Below are 13,791 nucleotides of genomic sequence, written 5' to 3'. Positions count from 1 at the left end.
ATTTTGGTGCTAAATTCATAAATACAGTAATTACTACATAGCATTACTGCATATTGAACTACTTTTTCTGCCGAATTTGTTGTATAACATGATGTTTTGGTACTTAATTTGTAAAATCATAATCTAATTTGATGTTTAATAGGCTTCTCCTTAATCTCTCCTTATTATCCAACCCTAACCCTAACCCAACGTTCTGCCGGCCCGTTTATGTTGGATAAGTGAGACTCGACTGTACTAATAATATTGCAATACACTGATATAGTACAATATCTAATGCTTATATATATTTCCGCCATGTCTCCTGTATCAATTTAATGATATAATAATATTATACTATACTAATATTATAATATATTTTACATACATGTAATATTAATAATAATAATATGGTCTAATACAATGTAATAATTATAATTCACTATTATAATTGTATATTTATATTACATGCAATATTACTAACAATATTGCAATATAGTCATATAATATAATATATTGTGTATATATATATAATATATTGTATATATTTACAAGTACAGTAGAGTCTCACTTATCCAACATAAATGGGTCAGCAGAACGTTGGATAAGCAAATATGTTGGATAATAAGGAGGGATTAAGGAAAAGCCTATTACACATCAAATTAGGTTATGATTTTACAAATTCAGCACCAAAACATAATGTTATACAACTAATTTGACAGAAAAAGTAGTTCAATACGCAGTAATGCTGTGTAGTAATGACTGTATTTACGAATTTAGCACCAAAATATCATGATGTATTTCAATACATCATGATATTTTGGTGCTAAATTCGTAAAATTCGTAAACATTGACTACAAAAATGCGTTGGATAATCCAGAACGTTAGATAAGCGAGTGTTGGATAAGTGAGACTCTACTGTATATATACTTGTAAACCGCCCTGAGTCCCCTTCGGGGTGAGAAGGGCGGGATATAAATGTCGCTAATAAATAAATAATAAATATATATATATAATGCTTATATTGTGCTATGCTAATAATATAATGTATTCTATATGCATATAATATTAATATTACAATGTAATACAATATAGTAAAAATAATACACGATTATAATGGAAGGAAGGCAAAGGAAGTAAAGGGAACATGGGACGCACACCTGATTTAATTTGAGCAATAAATTATTAGTTTTTCTTAAGTCACGTAGAAGAAATCAATCAAAGGGTCTGCCAATCGGAAAAACAGGAAGAAGGCTCAGATGCCCACATCAGCAAACGAGGACCCAGGACCCAGCAGTAAACGGCCCATCCCTCCCCCAGGGGTGCAAAAAGAGATCAATTGAAAGTCTGAGAATGTCAAGCCACAAGCAGGGCAATAAAGCCCCAATGGACAGCCGTCTTAGATGTAGGGATTGGAAGTACCATATTTTCTGGTGTATAAGACTACTTTTTAAACCCAGGAAAATCTTCTCAAAAGTTGGGGGTCGTCTTATACGCCGGGGGCCATCTTATAGAGTGGGTGCTGAAACTTTCGAGCCGGACTGGAGAATCTGTAGTCGCCACATATGGTGGGGGGAGCTCAAAAGAGATAGAGCAGCGCTGTGCCCTGCAGAACAGGCCTCTTTCACCCGCCTGGCCTGCCCTTGTATCCTATTACCATACCTCCTCCTCTGCCTCTCGGATCTTGCTCCTGATGACTGCAGTGAAGCGGTGCAGGCGCGCATGTGCGAAGTCTGAGAGGCAGAGGAAGAGGTACAGCAATAGGATACAAGGGTGGGCCAAGCAGGGGAAAGCGGAGTGTTTGCGTTACCACTCTGATGGTCTTTTTATTTGGTATGTGTTGGAGTATATTTGGCTAGTGTATCCCAAACTCTGTGTTTTGACTGGAAAAGTTTGGGATCGTCTATTACGCTGGAAAATACGGGTAGCATTTTGATGTAGTTTGAATTTGATCGACTGGGCCAAATTGAGGCTTCAAAAAAACCCAGGTGGTATATTGATATATTGAATGATTGTAATCAGGGAATGGTGGGGAAATTGCTGCCTTGAACTGTTGATAAAACTACTGACCAAAGGTACCATATGGAGGGTGGAAGGGGATGAAAAGTAAAGAGGGCATGGGGACAGAAGGATGCTTAGGGGTGTGAAACTGTTCCTGCAAAACAATAAGAACCCATGGGAAACCTTATTCATTATATCTTGCAAAATACAATCTTGTATATTTCATCTCTGAAAAGGAGCCACACAGCCTAGCTTCTTTTTCAGAAGGAAGAAGGATGGATGGAAGGAAGGAAGGCGAAGTAAAGAAGGAGAAAGAACAGACGGAAGGAAGGAAGGTGAAGAAAAGGAAGGAAAGAAGTAGAAAATGTAGGAAAGAGAAGGAAGAAGAGAAGGAAGACAAAGGAAAGAGAAGACAAAAGGAGGGAAGACAAAGGAATGAGAAGGAAGGGTGGAAGGAGAGAAGGAAGGCGAAAGAAGGAAGGAAGCATTGTTTTCCTTACAGCAAAACAGAACAAGCTCTTTTTATTGGCGCTTGGAAAGGGGGCTTCTTTGGACAGATGATTATCTGGTGGCCACAGAGCCATGGAGTCCCTAAGAATCTGGGTCCTTTCTAGGCTCTTGGCCATTTTCCTTAAAAGCCTTCCTTCTGAAGTTTAAGTACGCCGAGACAATAAACTCAGGGAGGAAAGTCAGTGGCCACTTGGCCTGGAAATTCAGCCGGTCAGTAGGCTTTCCTGCAAAGCCTGCAAAGGCCAGGCTGGCCATCGGAGCAAGAGGGGTCTCCTCAATCCTCCTCATTGGGGGGCCTTGAGGCCGGTGTATGTGTGTGTGTGTGTGTGTGTGTGTGTGTGTGTTCACAGTCTGCATCCACCACCAAGAGAGGCTTCCGATTCCCTTCCGACTCGTCTTTGGTTGCAAGATTTTTATTCTGTTTTTGCTTTTTAATTTAAAAAAAGACAGGGAAAAAAACACAAAACCACGACAGAACCAAATAAAAGAACAAATTAAAAAATCACTCAGAATATTTGTTACATTATCATCATTATCATTATCATCATCATCATCAATTTTTTTTCAAGTCACTTCTAAGCCCCACAAGTTACAAATAAATTAACGAGACAAGGATCGGACCCCGGAAGATTCGAAATTAAAAAAGAGTCAAAATGAATAAGTACTAGGAACTAACTACCTTTGGCAAAGTTATCACACGATTTCCCCCACGGCTCCGGGTGGGACCCCGCAACGGGCTTGACTGGGGGAGGGGAGGAGGCCGGGCTCCCGGGCGGCATCCCACACTCCTGGGCCCCCAAGGGGCTCGGGGCCAAAGCTCTGCCTTGGAAGCGGGCCACAGCCGGGTGGACCTTTTGGGGCACAGCTGTGCCCTCCTGCCATTGACACAGGGGTCCACGGCCCCCAGGCTGGAAGGGGGTCTCCCTCCATGTAAACAAGGCCCGCAGGGCTTGGCCCCCCTCCCCTTTCGGGAGGAGACCCCCATTTGGGGCAATGACTGACGGGCCTGAGCCCCTGCCCAGTTTCCTTCTGAGAGAGAGATGCTGCCAGCCTGACCCTCCCCCCCTTTCCCGTCCCCCAAAGCCACCCCAAGACAGACCCGTCTGGCACACACACCCTTCATAAAGCTTTTCTATTTGGTTCATCATTAAAGTATATGAGGTATATGGCAGGCTATCTCCAAAGAGCCTTGTGGTGGGAGCCTTGGCACGCGGAGGGCAGGGAGGAGGAGGAGGAGGAAGGTCAGCTCGTTTGGTTTGGCCACTGGGGGTGCTAGAGAGGAGGACAGTCCATTTTACAGGGGTGGAGGGCGGGTTGAAGGAGGACCCCCCCCCCCCGTATTCCTGTTATTCCCCCCCCCCCATGTCCCCATAGTGAAAACCATTTACGATACGGGAAGTGGAGAGTGGGAATAACCAGCAGAAACGGGGGGAATGGTTTTCCTCCTCCAATTTCCCCCCCAAAATGGACTATTCCTCTCCCTCTAGCGCACCCTGGTGGCCTCTGCTCGGATAACGGACGTCCCCTTGCCTTTAAAGCTTGCGGAGCAGGGGAGGCCGCCCTCCCTCTGGATCCAAGGGACCTGAAGGCAAGGATCCCCCTCCCCAAAAAAACCCAGCCTTTGTCTGCTCCCAGCCTGAGAAGCCCACCTTCCCCCAAGCTGGAGGTCGTACAGAAGGGCAGGAAGAGGGCCGAGTGAGGCTGGCCACCGATCCGAAGAAGGATCCCTGCACGTGGCGGCCCTCTTCCGCTTGGCCAAACGCTGCCTCTGGCCAAGCGTCCACTCCAGGGCCCATCGTCCTGCTCCCGGCCTTCCTCCTCCGAGCCTCCACTGCTGCCATTCACCCACCACTCAGCTCCATGCATGGAGATAGGGTCATTTTTGGTCTAGAATCGTTTTTTTATATAAAAAAAACACATTTTGGTTTTTGTTTCTCTTTTTTCCCTTGGTTTTTTTTGTTGTTCAGCTTTTTCCCTTTTTTATCTATTTTTTGTGTTGCAAACCTTTTAGCATTTGGTTTGTTTTTTTTTTCATTTAATACAGTAAGAAGCAATAAAGCGGAACATAGAATTTTCTCTATAAAAAAAAATAGAAGGAACCCCCCCAAAGTTTTTTTCCAAAAAAGAAAAAAATAAAGGCAAGAAAAAAGAAAGAACAAAGATCACTAAAACAGTTACATTCCACCTAGTAACACGTTCAGTAGCACATGAGAGAGAAAGAGAAAGGAAAGTCGAGAAAAAGAGAGAAACTGGACATCCCCAATGTTTTTCTTCCTTCTCCGCCCAAATGTCCACCGATCATCAGGAACCGCGTCTGAAAAGAGACCGGTCAAGCTCTGCCGGTTGGTTCTCTCTCTCTCTCGCGCACAGAATGGGATGAAAAACATCTTCTCTTTTTTGTTTTCCAAGTCAAGTCTTTTAAAAACTAGGTGTTTCCTGTTTGTTTCGTTTTTGGAAAGTTTCACAGTATTTTTATTTTTCCACTTGTTCTCTCAAACCCACCTGAACGCTATTATAGCACAGCAAAAGCAGGAGATAAAATGAGGTCGAGGTTTGTTTGTGTGTTTGTTTGGTTTTGTTTTTCGGCTTTAAGAAAGGTTTCAAAGTCCTTTCTTTTTTGTGTGTGTTTGTTTCGTAGTTTATCTTTTTTTTTTGTCACTCTGTCCTTTTGGTTTGGTTTTGGTTTTTGGTTTGGTGTTTTCTACCAGATCGCAAGTATGCCATGGCTAACTTCCTTCTCTGCAACAGCAAGACTTTGGTTCGCAGGAGTTGAAAAGAAAAGGCAAACATTCAAAGAGCCCCAGAACATGGACTGACGCGCCCCTCCCCTACAAAGAAACACATTGGAAAAGAAGCCCAAACCGAGCAGGACTGGGAAAGAAGAAGAAGAGAAAGAAAGAAAGAAAAAATCCATCAAGAATGTACCGAAAAAGCAAAAAGGCTGCAAGAGCAAAACAAGAAAGAAAGAGCGTTTTGAGAAGCCATTTTTAAAGCTTTCCAGTCTTCGGGGAGGAAGGGTCGGGATCCTCTCTTCTCTCCCACCCAAGTCCTTTGATTTGGTTTATTATTATTGTTACTATTATTATTACTTTTAGCTTGTCTCTTTGCCATTTACAAAATCCTGGCTTCTCAACACAGCTTTCCATGAGGTATTTTCTTTTTCAGGACAGAGAAAGACGGTTGAGCCATTGTCTCACCAGAGAAAGTCACAGCCTCCCCTCGATTCCCACGCTGCCCTCCTTCTTTCCTTCCTTCCTTCCTTCTTTCCTTCTTCGGTCAACACTCTGTTTGCTTGGTTTGTTCTTTTTGGTTAAAGGTTTCTCTCTCGCCTCCGAGTCTCTGCGAATCCACACAAAAGGGGGTATTTGCCCCTCTTTTCTGTGGCCTCGTTTCCTTGATTCCCCGGTGATCTTCATGTCATTTGTAGTGATATCTTATCAATTTTTGGTTTTTATTTGTTTCCTGGAAAATGTAAAAGTAGAGATTCCTGTTTTGTTTTGTTGTTTGTTGTTTTTTTTGGTTGGTTTGGTTTTTGTCAGGCACTGGAATATGAGTATTTCTCATTTTCAGAACACAGATATAAAAATAATAATAATAATAATAAAAATTACACATCCCCTGTTTTCAGAAAATAACCCCCGATAGTAAGTAATCCCAGGCAGAAATAATCATTTGTTTAGGAAATCTTTTTAAAAGGCAAAATCAATAAGGGGGCATCTATACTGTAAAACTGATGCAGTTTTGTCCCACTTGCGCTGCCACCGCTCAAGGCGAGGGAGCCCCGGGCGCTGTACTTTGGCACTCTTTGGCTGGGAAGGCTTTGCGAGACTACGGCTCCCGGGATGCTATCAAAGTGGTGTCAAACTGCATTTGTTCCACAGTGTAGACCGCACCCTATGACTAGACAAGCGAGGGGTAGCCCGCTTAGAGCCGCAGGCCGAGGCTTTCAGGGGGTCTCTGGCCAAGTGGCATCAAGGGGTTTGTCCCAATGGGCCCGAATCCAAGTTGGAAAAGGGTCTGCAGACTGACCACCGTCCGCACAGGGGCCAAAATGGCTTCTTGGCACCCAGTCGCCACGGCCTTTGAAAGCCTGAACCTTTGTGGTCAAAGAGGACGCAGGAAACCCCTTGCTTGTCGCTTTCAGGTTTGAAAAGGAAAAAGAGAGGGAAGGGAGAGCTCATGAACAATTATCCATAGTAAAAACGCGATGCTGAGAAGCCAACCCCCCCCCCTCCCCGCCCGCCCGCCCCCCTCCTGGAACCCAAAGAGAACCGAGAATAAATAAGAATAAATAAAAGAGTATTTGAAAGACATTCGACCAGACACAGAAGTTAGAAAAGTCTGTAAAAAGCTTTGGGTGAAGCTAGAACTGGTGATTTTTGGTGTGAGATTCGTTTCCCCCTTTAAAGATTTTAAAGGTGGAGTTTGTTTTTTTTCTTATTATTTTTTTGTCTTTTTCCTTTTTCTCTCTTTTTTTGCTTGTATTTTTTTTACCAAAAAAGAAAAAGAAACATCCTTTCCCCATTTCCTTTTTTGTTTCCTTTCTGACACGGTCCAAGGAAACCAGCAGATGAAAAATAAATAGTTTTTAAGAAAGCATTTCAACGAGTCACCTTTGGCAAGGTGTGTCTGTTCTTTCTGAGGAAGGGAAAGGAAATAAAACATCTGGAAAAGGAAAGCACAGGTTTGGGGAATTCTTTTTGGTTTCTTCCTTTGTCCCTTTTTGCTTGGCTTGGTTTTGGCTACTTTGGGTTATTTTCTATTTTTTGGTTGTTTTTTTTGTTTGTTTGGCTGTTGCTGACAATTCATTGTTTGGTTTTGGTTTTGGTTCATACACATTTTTTGGTTTCGCTCGTCGGTTTGTAGGTCCAACGCTCTGCCGCCGCCATCCTCTGCCGCCAAGGCGCTGCGTGCGGGTCTCCTCCTCCTCCTCCTCCGGCTCCCTCTTGGCCGGCAGCGGCCCTCATTCCGTCTTGGCGTCTGGCTCGGCAGTGACTGATCCCGGAGCGGCCTGGGCCAGAGTCTGCGCCACATCGCTGGCGGCCGAGCTGCATGAGGAGCAGGAGGAAGAGGAGGAGGAGGAAGAAGAGGAGGAGGAGGAGGAGGTCAGGACGGGAGACTTGCTTGGCATGGAGGCTGCCACCGCTGCCGCCGCCGCCGCCGAGACCAGGCCTCCCACGCTGCCTCCCGGGGCGGTGCCCAGCAAGGGCAATCCGGCGTGGTTCAGGAAGAGCGGAGAGGTCACGATGCTCTGGCTGCCGGCCCCCGTGACGCTGGCGCTGGTGCCCAGGAGCAGGTTGCCGCTGGCATCAAGGCTGGTAATCGGCAGGCTTCCACCACTGGCCAAGGCTGAGGAGGGAGAGTGGCACAGAAAGAGGGGGGGGGTGTTAGCCGGACGGAAGGAAGGAAGGAAGGAAGGAAGGAAGGAAGGGCCACCCGTGGGCTCCCCTCCCCTGCACCACCCCAAGGGTCCCAGAGGACGCTAGGGAAGAGAACAAAGTGAGAAAGGGAGATTGAGGAGAGGTCTCTGCCCAGGTGGGCTTCACAGGAATCATGGGGCACCGTCAGGGGGCATTGGGGGTGATGCCTTAGCCACTTTGAGTCTCTTTGTTGGAGAGAAAAGTGGAGTATAAATACACATGATGATATAATTAATAATAATAATAATAATAATAATAATAATAATAATAATAATAATAATAATAATAAAAAAGAGCAAGGTGAGAAAGGGAGAAGTGCAACCCTTGGGCAGAAGGAGAGATTGAGGAGGTTGGCTCCATAGGAATTGTGGGATTGCCCTCAGGGCATTGGGAGTGATGCCTTAGCCGCTTTGAGTCTCCTTGTTGGAGAGAAAAGTGGGGTATAAACACAAATAATTAGGATAATAGTAATAATATACAGATCCTACAGTCGCTTCACAAATGTTGGCGCCCTCTGTGCCAACAAGGGATGCTATGAATGGCACCCCGCCCCATTTGGAGGCCCCACAGCCCCCTCCCCCTCCGCATTACAGCCTCTGGGAAAGAGTTGAGCATAGCAGCATGGCCTCTCCTCACCCACATTGGCCAGGCCAGAAAAACACACAATGTGCAGAGAGATGACTGGGAGAGATGAGAGCACATACATGTGGAGGGTTAGCAAGGCAAAGTGTGGAGGATGGGAATTATGGTGGTGGTGATGATGAGGATGATGCCCCCTAGCCTGCGGGGGGGGGGGGGGGGAGGCAGAGGAAGGAGGGCTGGTGCTGGGCTCCACTGCCTGGCCGCTCTCACGCATTCTGCCCTCCCACGTCTTCACCCAAACACATAAACGCCAATCACGCTGTTCTTCGCAGAGGCCTTAGTTCCAGAGAATTCTGGGAGATCTGCTTCCAAAGAGGACTTTCTCCAAGGGCAGCAAGTGTGGGGGAGGCCCATGGCTCTGTGCTTTGCCCAAAGGAGGTCCAGGCTCAGTTCCCTCTCTGAGAATGTGGTCCCATGCACAGAATGGGGAGTGGCTCTGAGTTCCAGTCCTGGGCTGAAGATGCCTCTTGTCCGTCTCCGGAACAAGCTACTCATAACTAGTCGATACATGGCTTAATTCCATTTTAATATCGGTCGGTTTAACCATGATGTACATATGTTTAATTTGACTGAGAGCGAGTGACTTGCTCAAAGTAAGGGGGTGTACTAACACCAGCAGCAACAGCAGTACTACTAGTAGTGGAGCTAGTGAAAGGTAACCATTTGTTTTCACGGGGCGGAGCGTATCTGAGCATTTCGTGAGGGTCTCCCCAGTCAGGCGGTAGCCATGTTGTGTGGCGGGCAAGAGAGGGCTCACGGAGCGCCATCCCAAGTGGGTTCCTCCAGACGCTCCGTCAACACACCTACGCCGTGCCCTCCACACAGAGCATCTCGGGCAGAGTCCCCGACTGCGCAGCACAGAAGGCCCCCTGCACGCAAAGGCACCCTCCCCCCCCTCCCTCTCTCTCAGACACAGACAGTGGAGCCGCGGATGGGATGATGACATCATGTCTGGGTCTTGGTTCCACAAACCTTGTATGGTGGCCAGCGGGTTGGTGGCCATGAGCGCGGGGTTTAACCCTGCATTCACCCCCAGCACTGTGCTTCTGCAAGCAAACCAGAGGCGGCAGGTTAACTTTTGGGATTGGGGTGGGGAGGCGTATTGTGGGAAAACATTCATCCAGAGGCTTCTTTTTAAAACCAGGCAGCCCTCTCTGCAGCACAGAACATCAAGGAGACAACATGTTGACCCCCACTTTTCTTCTCCTGTATGATATCTTAACATCTCTGCCTGATGGAGAGGCCAGTGGAGCTTGAAAAGCTCAGAGCATGTATTGTGCGCACTGCAGTTGACCCAAAAAAGATGTATCCCTGTTTGCTGAATTTCAGAGTTACAGAGGCAGAGTGCAAGAACATCATCTCAGGCCCCCTCAAGACTGCCCTTGTCATGCAGACTGAACTGCACTGAACTGGGTTATATCAGTCGACACTGCCATATAATCTCCATCAGAACGGCACTGTAGATGGGGCCTTGGTGATGCACTTGAAGACAGAGAAAGAAGTGAAGGAGACTTTTGTTCTCAATTTAAAATACTGAAGCCAGTGCTAGGAATGACCAGGAATGGATCCGGACACTTGAAAAGAGCAGCTCCAGAAACCACAGCAAGTAGCGTTCTACTCCCTTCAGCAGCCTCCTGACCCAGACCTCGTCCTGGGTTCCTGTGCCGCCCGTGGCTCCCACTGGCCCTGAACCAGCCAGGGCCACCCTCCCTCCCTCCCTCCCTCCTTCCCCGGCGGCCCCTTACCCCGGGCTGGGATTCAGGCCTTGCAGGCTGATGGCCGGGTGGATGCCTCCGCCGCCTCCTGCTCCTGTTCCGCCGCTGCCGCTCAGGGGACTGGGGTTTGTGCTGTTGCTGGGGGGTGGAGTGGCCGAGTTGAGGGCGGCGCCCCCCACTCCCACAGCTGTCCGGCTCGGGGTCAGGGAGCAGATCGCTGGGGACAAGGTAGTAACTGCCCAGGAGAAAGTGCAGGGAGGTTAGAGCTGGGCCCTTGGCAAGCCAGAACGGTTCTTGCTGGAGGGCCTCCCCCACTGAGCCTCACCCCACTGTGCCCCACTAGGGCTCTCTCTGCTACAGCCACCCTCTTCAGGTGCAACACGGGGGCTGAGCTGGGCCCTCAGGACCTGTGATTTTTCTGCAGCCACTCAAGATGGTGACCCACACAGCAAGAGGCTCTCTGGATGCTCTGGTTGGCCGGAGAGGGACACTCTCAGGGCGCTCCGCTGCATCCTGGGGGCCCTCAGCCAGCGCCACTTTGTGCTCCGCCTCCCACACATTCCAGAAGGGCCCCCAGAAGAGCAAAGGGAAAGAGCTACCTGTTGTGCTCAAACTGCTGGAAGCCTGGGAGAGAGGCAGACTTGTGCCGGGGCTGGTCACCTAGGGAGAAGAGCGGAGGGTCACGAGACCAAGGCAAGGGATGGGACACAAGTGGAGATCCCACCCACAGGGCGGACCGCCCCAAACCCTCTGGCAGTTCTTCGAGCCAAGAGGCAGGCCATATCTGAGCACACGGCTGTTGTGTTCACAGAGTTTCTTAGAAGCCGGATTGCACCTCCTTGAGTCCCCCAGTCACTGATGGGGGAGATGCAGTTCCATGATCCCTCCCATTAGTGGAAGTGATGTGCCTTCAGAAGGAAGGGAAGCCCTGCCCACTGGGGGGCTTTATCACAAGAGGGGGTAAAAGTCACTCATGGGATCATGTACAACTGAAAGGCCATAAAGAAGAGATGTGAAGGAAGGCTGCAGCAAGAGAAAACAGCACTGGCGAGTCTCAGGAGGGAAGAAGTTTGCCAAACGCCAGGATGGGAGGGAGGAAGGGAGGGGGGCAGAGAGGGACAGAGCCTGCCAAACTGACAAAATGGGAGACACAACAGATGGTTAGGCAGGATGAGAGCCCGGTGGCCCTTCTCTAGATGTTTCTGGAGGCAACTGCCACTCCCATCACGCAGGGCCATTGGAGGGGGAAGGCGCGGAGGATGAGCCCAGGGAATGGGGGAGGGGGAGCGTACCAAGAGTGGGCTGTATCCCGGGGGCTTGCCCTGGGGAGGCAACACGGGGGCAGAGCTGCAGGGGTTGATCCGCTTCTCCTTCTGTCGGCGGTTGCAGAACCAGACGCGGATCACCTCCTTCTCCATGTTCAGCTGCTCTGCGATAAGCAGGATCTCCTCTGAGGTAGGCTTCTGGTTCTGTAGGGCAAGGGAGGGGGACAGCGGAGGGAGGGCAGTGTGACCACGTCCATGCCTTGAGCCAGCCATGGGGCAAAAGAGGGAGCCTCAGCATGACTGCAGGGTGTCCCTTGTGGGGACTAGGGCTCTCTTACCGCGAGAAAGCTTTTCTCTAAAGCAAAGCGGACATTGGTTTCGATGCTGGTCCGCTTCTTTCGGCGCCGGCCGGGCAGCCCGTCAAAGCCCATGTTGGGGCTGGTCAGCTGGTTGGGACTGGGAAGCGTGGAGTCCACCGACATGGTCTCTGCAAGGCAAGAACTCGGGTCCCCAAAATGTCTCCTAGTCGCTGTCCTTTTTAAAGCTGGTTGTGTCTATGCCTGGCATGGGCCAACTTCGGCCCTCCCTCCAGGTGTTTTGGACTTCAACTCCCACAATTCCTAACGGCCTGGAGGTAAGGCCGAAGTTGGCCCATGCGTGATACAAGCCTTCTGGAGACCTAGATCAGCCTCGTCCCCCCTTTCACCCCCTTTGGAAGGCCTGGCCTCCTTCCTCCCCTCCCTCGCTCACCAGCGTCATTCAGCCATTTCTCCAGCAAAGGCTTGAGCTTGCACATGTTCTTGAAGCTGAGGTTGAGAGCCTCGAAGCGCGATATGGTGGTCTGGCTGAAGTCGTTCCCATAAAGCTTCCCCATGGCCAGCCCCACATCTCCCTGCATGAGCACACAACAACAACAAGAACAGCATTGCTGCTATTTAGAACGGCCATCTGGGAAGAGTCCAGAAATCTCTCGTCTTGATTCGGGGGGGAGCAGATATGCAGCAGCCCCTCTTCCCCCCTCAGAAAAAAACAGGCAGGGAACTTGGAGGTTTTGCAAATGTACCCTTGTGGAGTAGGGCAGACGCTTTGAAAGGGTACAAAGATGGCCTTGGGAGGCTGCCTTTTTCTCACCCCAGACATGGATGGATGAAAATGAGGAGATTAAAAGGCAATAGTTTAATTCTGCAGAAGAAGTAAGGAGTGGTTTTACAATTAAGTCAGGCCAAGACAAGCGTCCAGAAAGTGCCACGTTTGACTGTTTCTGCATCATGGGTTTTATAGTCTCAAATTGACACCCACACGAGATCAAACTTTCTTTTTCTCCTCTTTCCTCTCTGTAGTTTCCCCCCTCCCTCAGGTTATCCTTCAGCTCAGAATCTTTGTCTCGCTCTGTTCTGTAAACAATTATTGCGTTCTGAAAACAATCTTGTTTTTGGAAAACATTTCCTGCCATTTTTCTCTCCTCCTAGAATCATAGAATCGTAGAGCTGGAAGAGACCTGACGGGCCATCCAGTCCAACCCCCTGCAAGAAGGAAAATATTATTCAAAGTATGAGATTTGCCGTCACTGGCAAGGTCAATCCGATCTCCTTCTACCTCTCGCCCAAATGCTTTGTCCTGGAAATGCTAAGCAATGCTATCTTTCCCCGAATTCCTTCACTCTTTCTCCTTCTTGTTCTCTTTAGCTCTCTTTAACCCAGGCATGGGCCAACTTCAGCCCTCCCTCCAGGTGTTCTGGACTTTAGCTCCCACAATTCCTAACATGCCTGGAGGGAGGGCCGAAGTTGGTGCTTTAACCCATTCCTAGATTTCTTCTTTGTGCACTTTACATTTCCTGGTCCCAACACTGTATTGGAGTCAGGCATGCGTCTCTGCCCCAGACCTACCTGCGTGAAGCCCAGCTTGATCCGCCGCTGCTTGAAGGTGCGGGCAAACTGCTCCAGCTCCTCCAGGTCGCTGGGCTCCTCGGGGTGGGAGGGGGGCTCCAGGCATTTGGGCGGAGGTGGCGGCTGCGAATGAGACAGGTGCGACTCGGGGAGGCCGGGCCGAGTCACTTGCTGCAGAGCAGGGAAGGAGAACGAGAAGCGTCATAGGCAACACGAAGAGGGACGCAGGAGGATCCGTGCTGAAACTGCAGCAGTCTTTAATTGTTGTAACTTCTTGTAAAATGACATTGAATGGCTGATACAGGATGCAGACCTTCTTGTTGTGAAGTTACAGAGCTACATTTTTGTGTTTATGATAGTCTGTGAGCTGTAATAT

The 13,791-nt window shown here is 48.9% G+C and overlaps 1 protein-coding gene across 6 annotated transcripts in view; it reads right to left on the bottom strand.

The window, feature by feature from the left end:
• Positions 1–2,879: 2,879 nt before the first annotated feature.
• Positions 2,880–13,791, bottom strand: part of pou2f2 (POU class 2 homeobox 2) — a 70,136-nt gene continuing 59,224 nt past the window's right edge. For 5 of the 6 annotated variants that reach the window (XM_062962675.1, XM_008123450.2, XM_062962671.1 and 2 more), the window contains 8 exons: positions 13,416–13,586; positions 12,280–12,421; positions 11,868–12,016; positions 11,557–11,733; positions 10,864–10,924; positions 10,295–10,499; positions 9,522–9,595; positions 2,880–7,836 (listed from right to left, as the gene is read on the bottom strand). In XM_062962675.1, the coding sequence (XP_062818745.1) occupies positions 7,451–7,836; positions 9,522–9,595; positions 10,295–10,499; positions 10,864–10,924; positions 11,557–11,733; positions 11,868–12,016; positions 12,280–12,421; positions 13,416–13,586 (1,365 nt within the window). In that variant the 3' untranslated portion in view covers positions 2,880–7,450. The remainder of the gene's footprint in view (positions 7,837–9,521; positions 9,596–10,294; positions 10,500–10,863; positions 10,925–11,556; positions 11,734–11,867; positions 12,017–12,279; positions 12,422–13,415; positions 13,587–13,791) is intronic. The other variant, XM_062962673.1, reaches the window with a different exon arrangement.

Source organism: Anolis carolinensis, unplaced genomic scaffold (assembly GCF_035594765.1).
Source record: "Anolis carolinensis isolate JA03-04 unplaced genomic scaffold, rAnoCar3.1.pri scaffold_10, whole genome shotgun sequence".
Taxonomy (NCBI): domain Eukaryota; kingdom Metazoa; phylum Chordata; class Lepidosauria; order Squamata; family Dactyloidae; genus Anolis; species Anolis carolinensis.
This window is presented reverse-complemented; position numbering and strand designations above follow the sequence as displayed.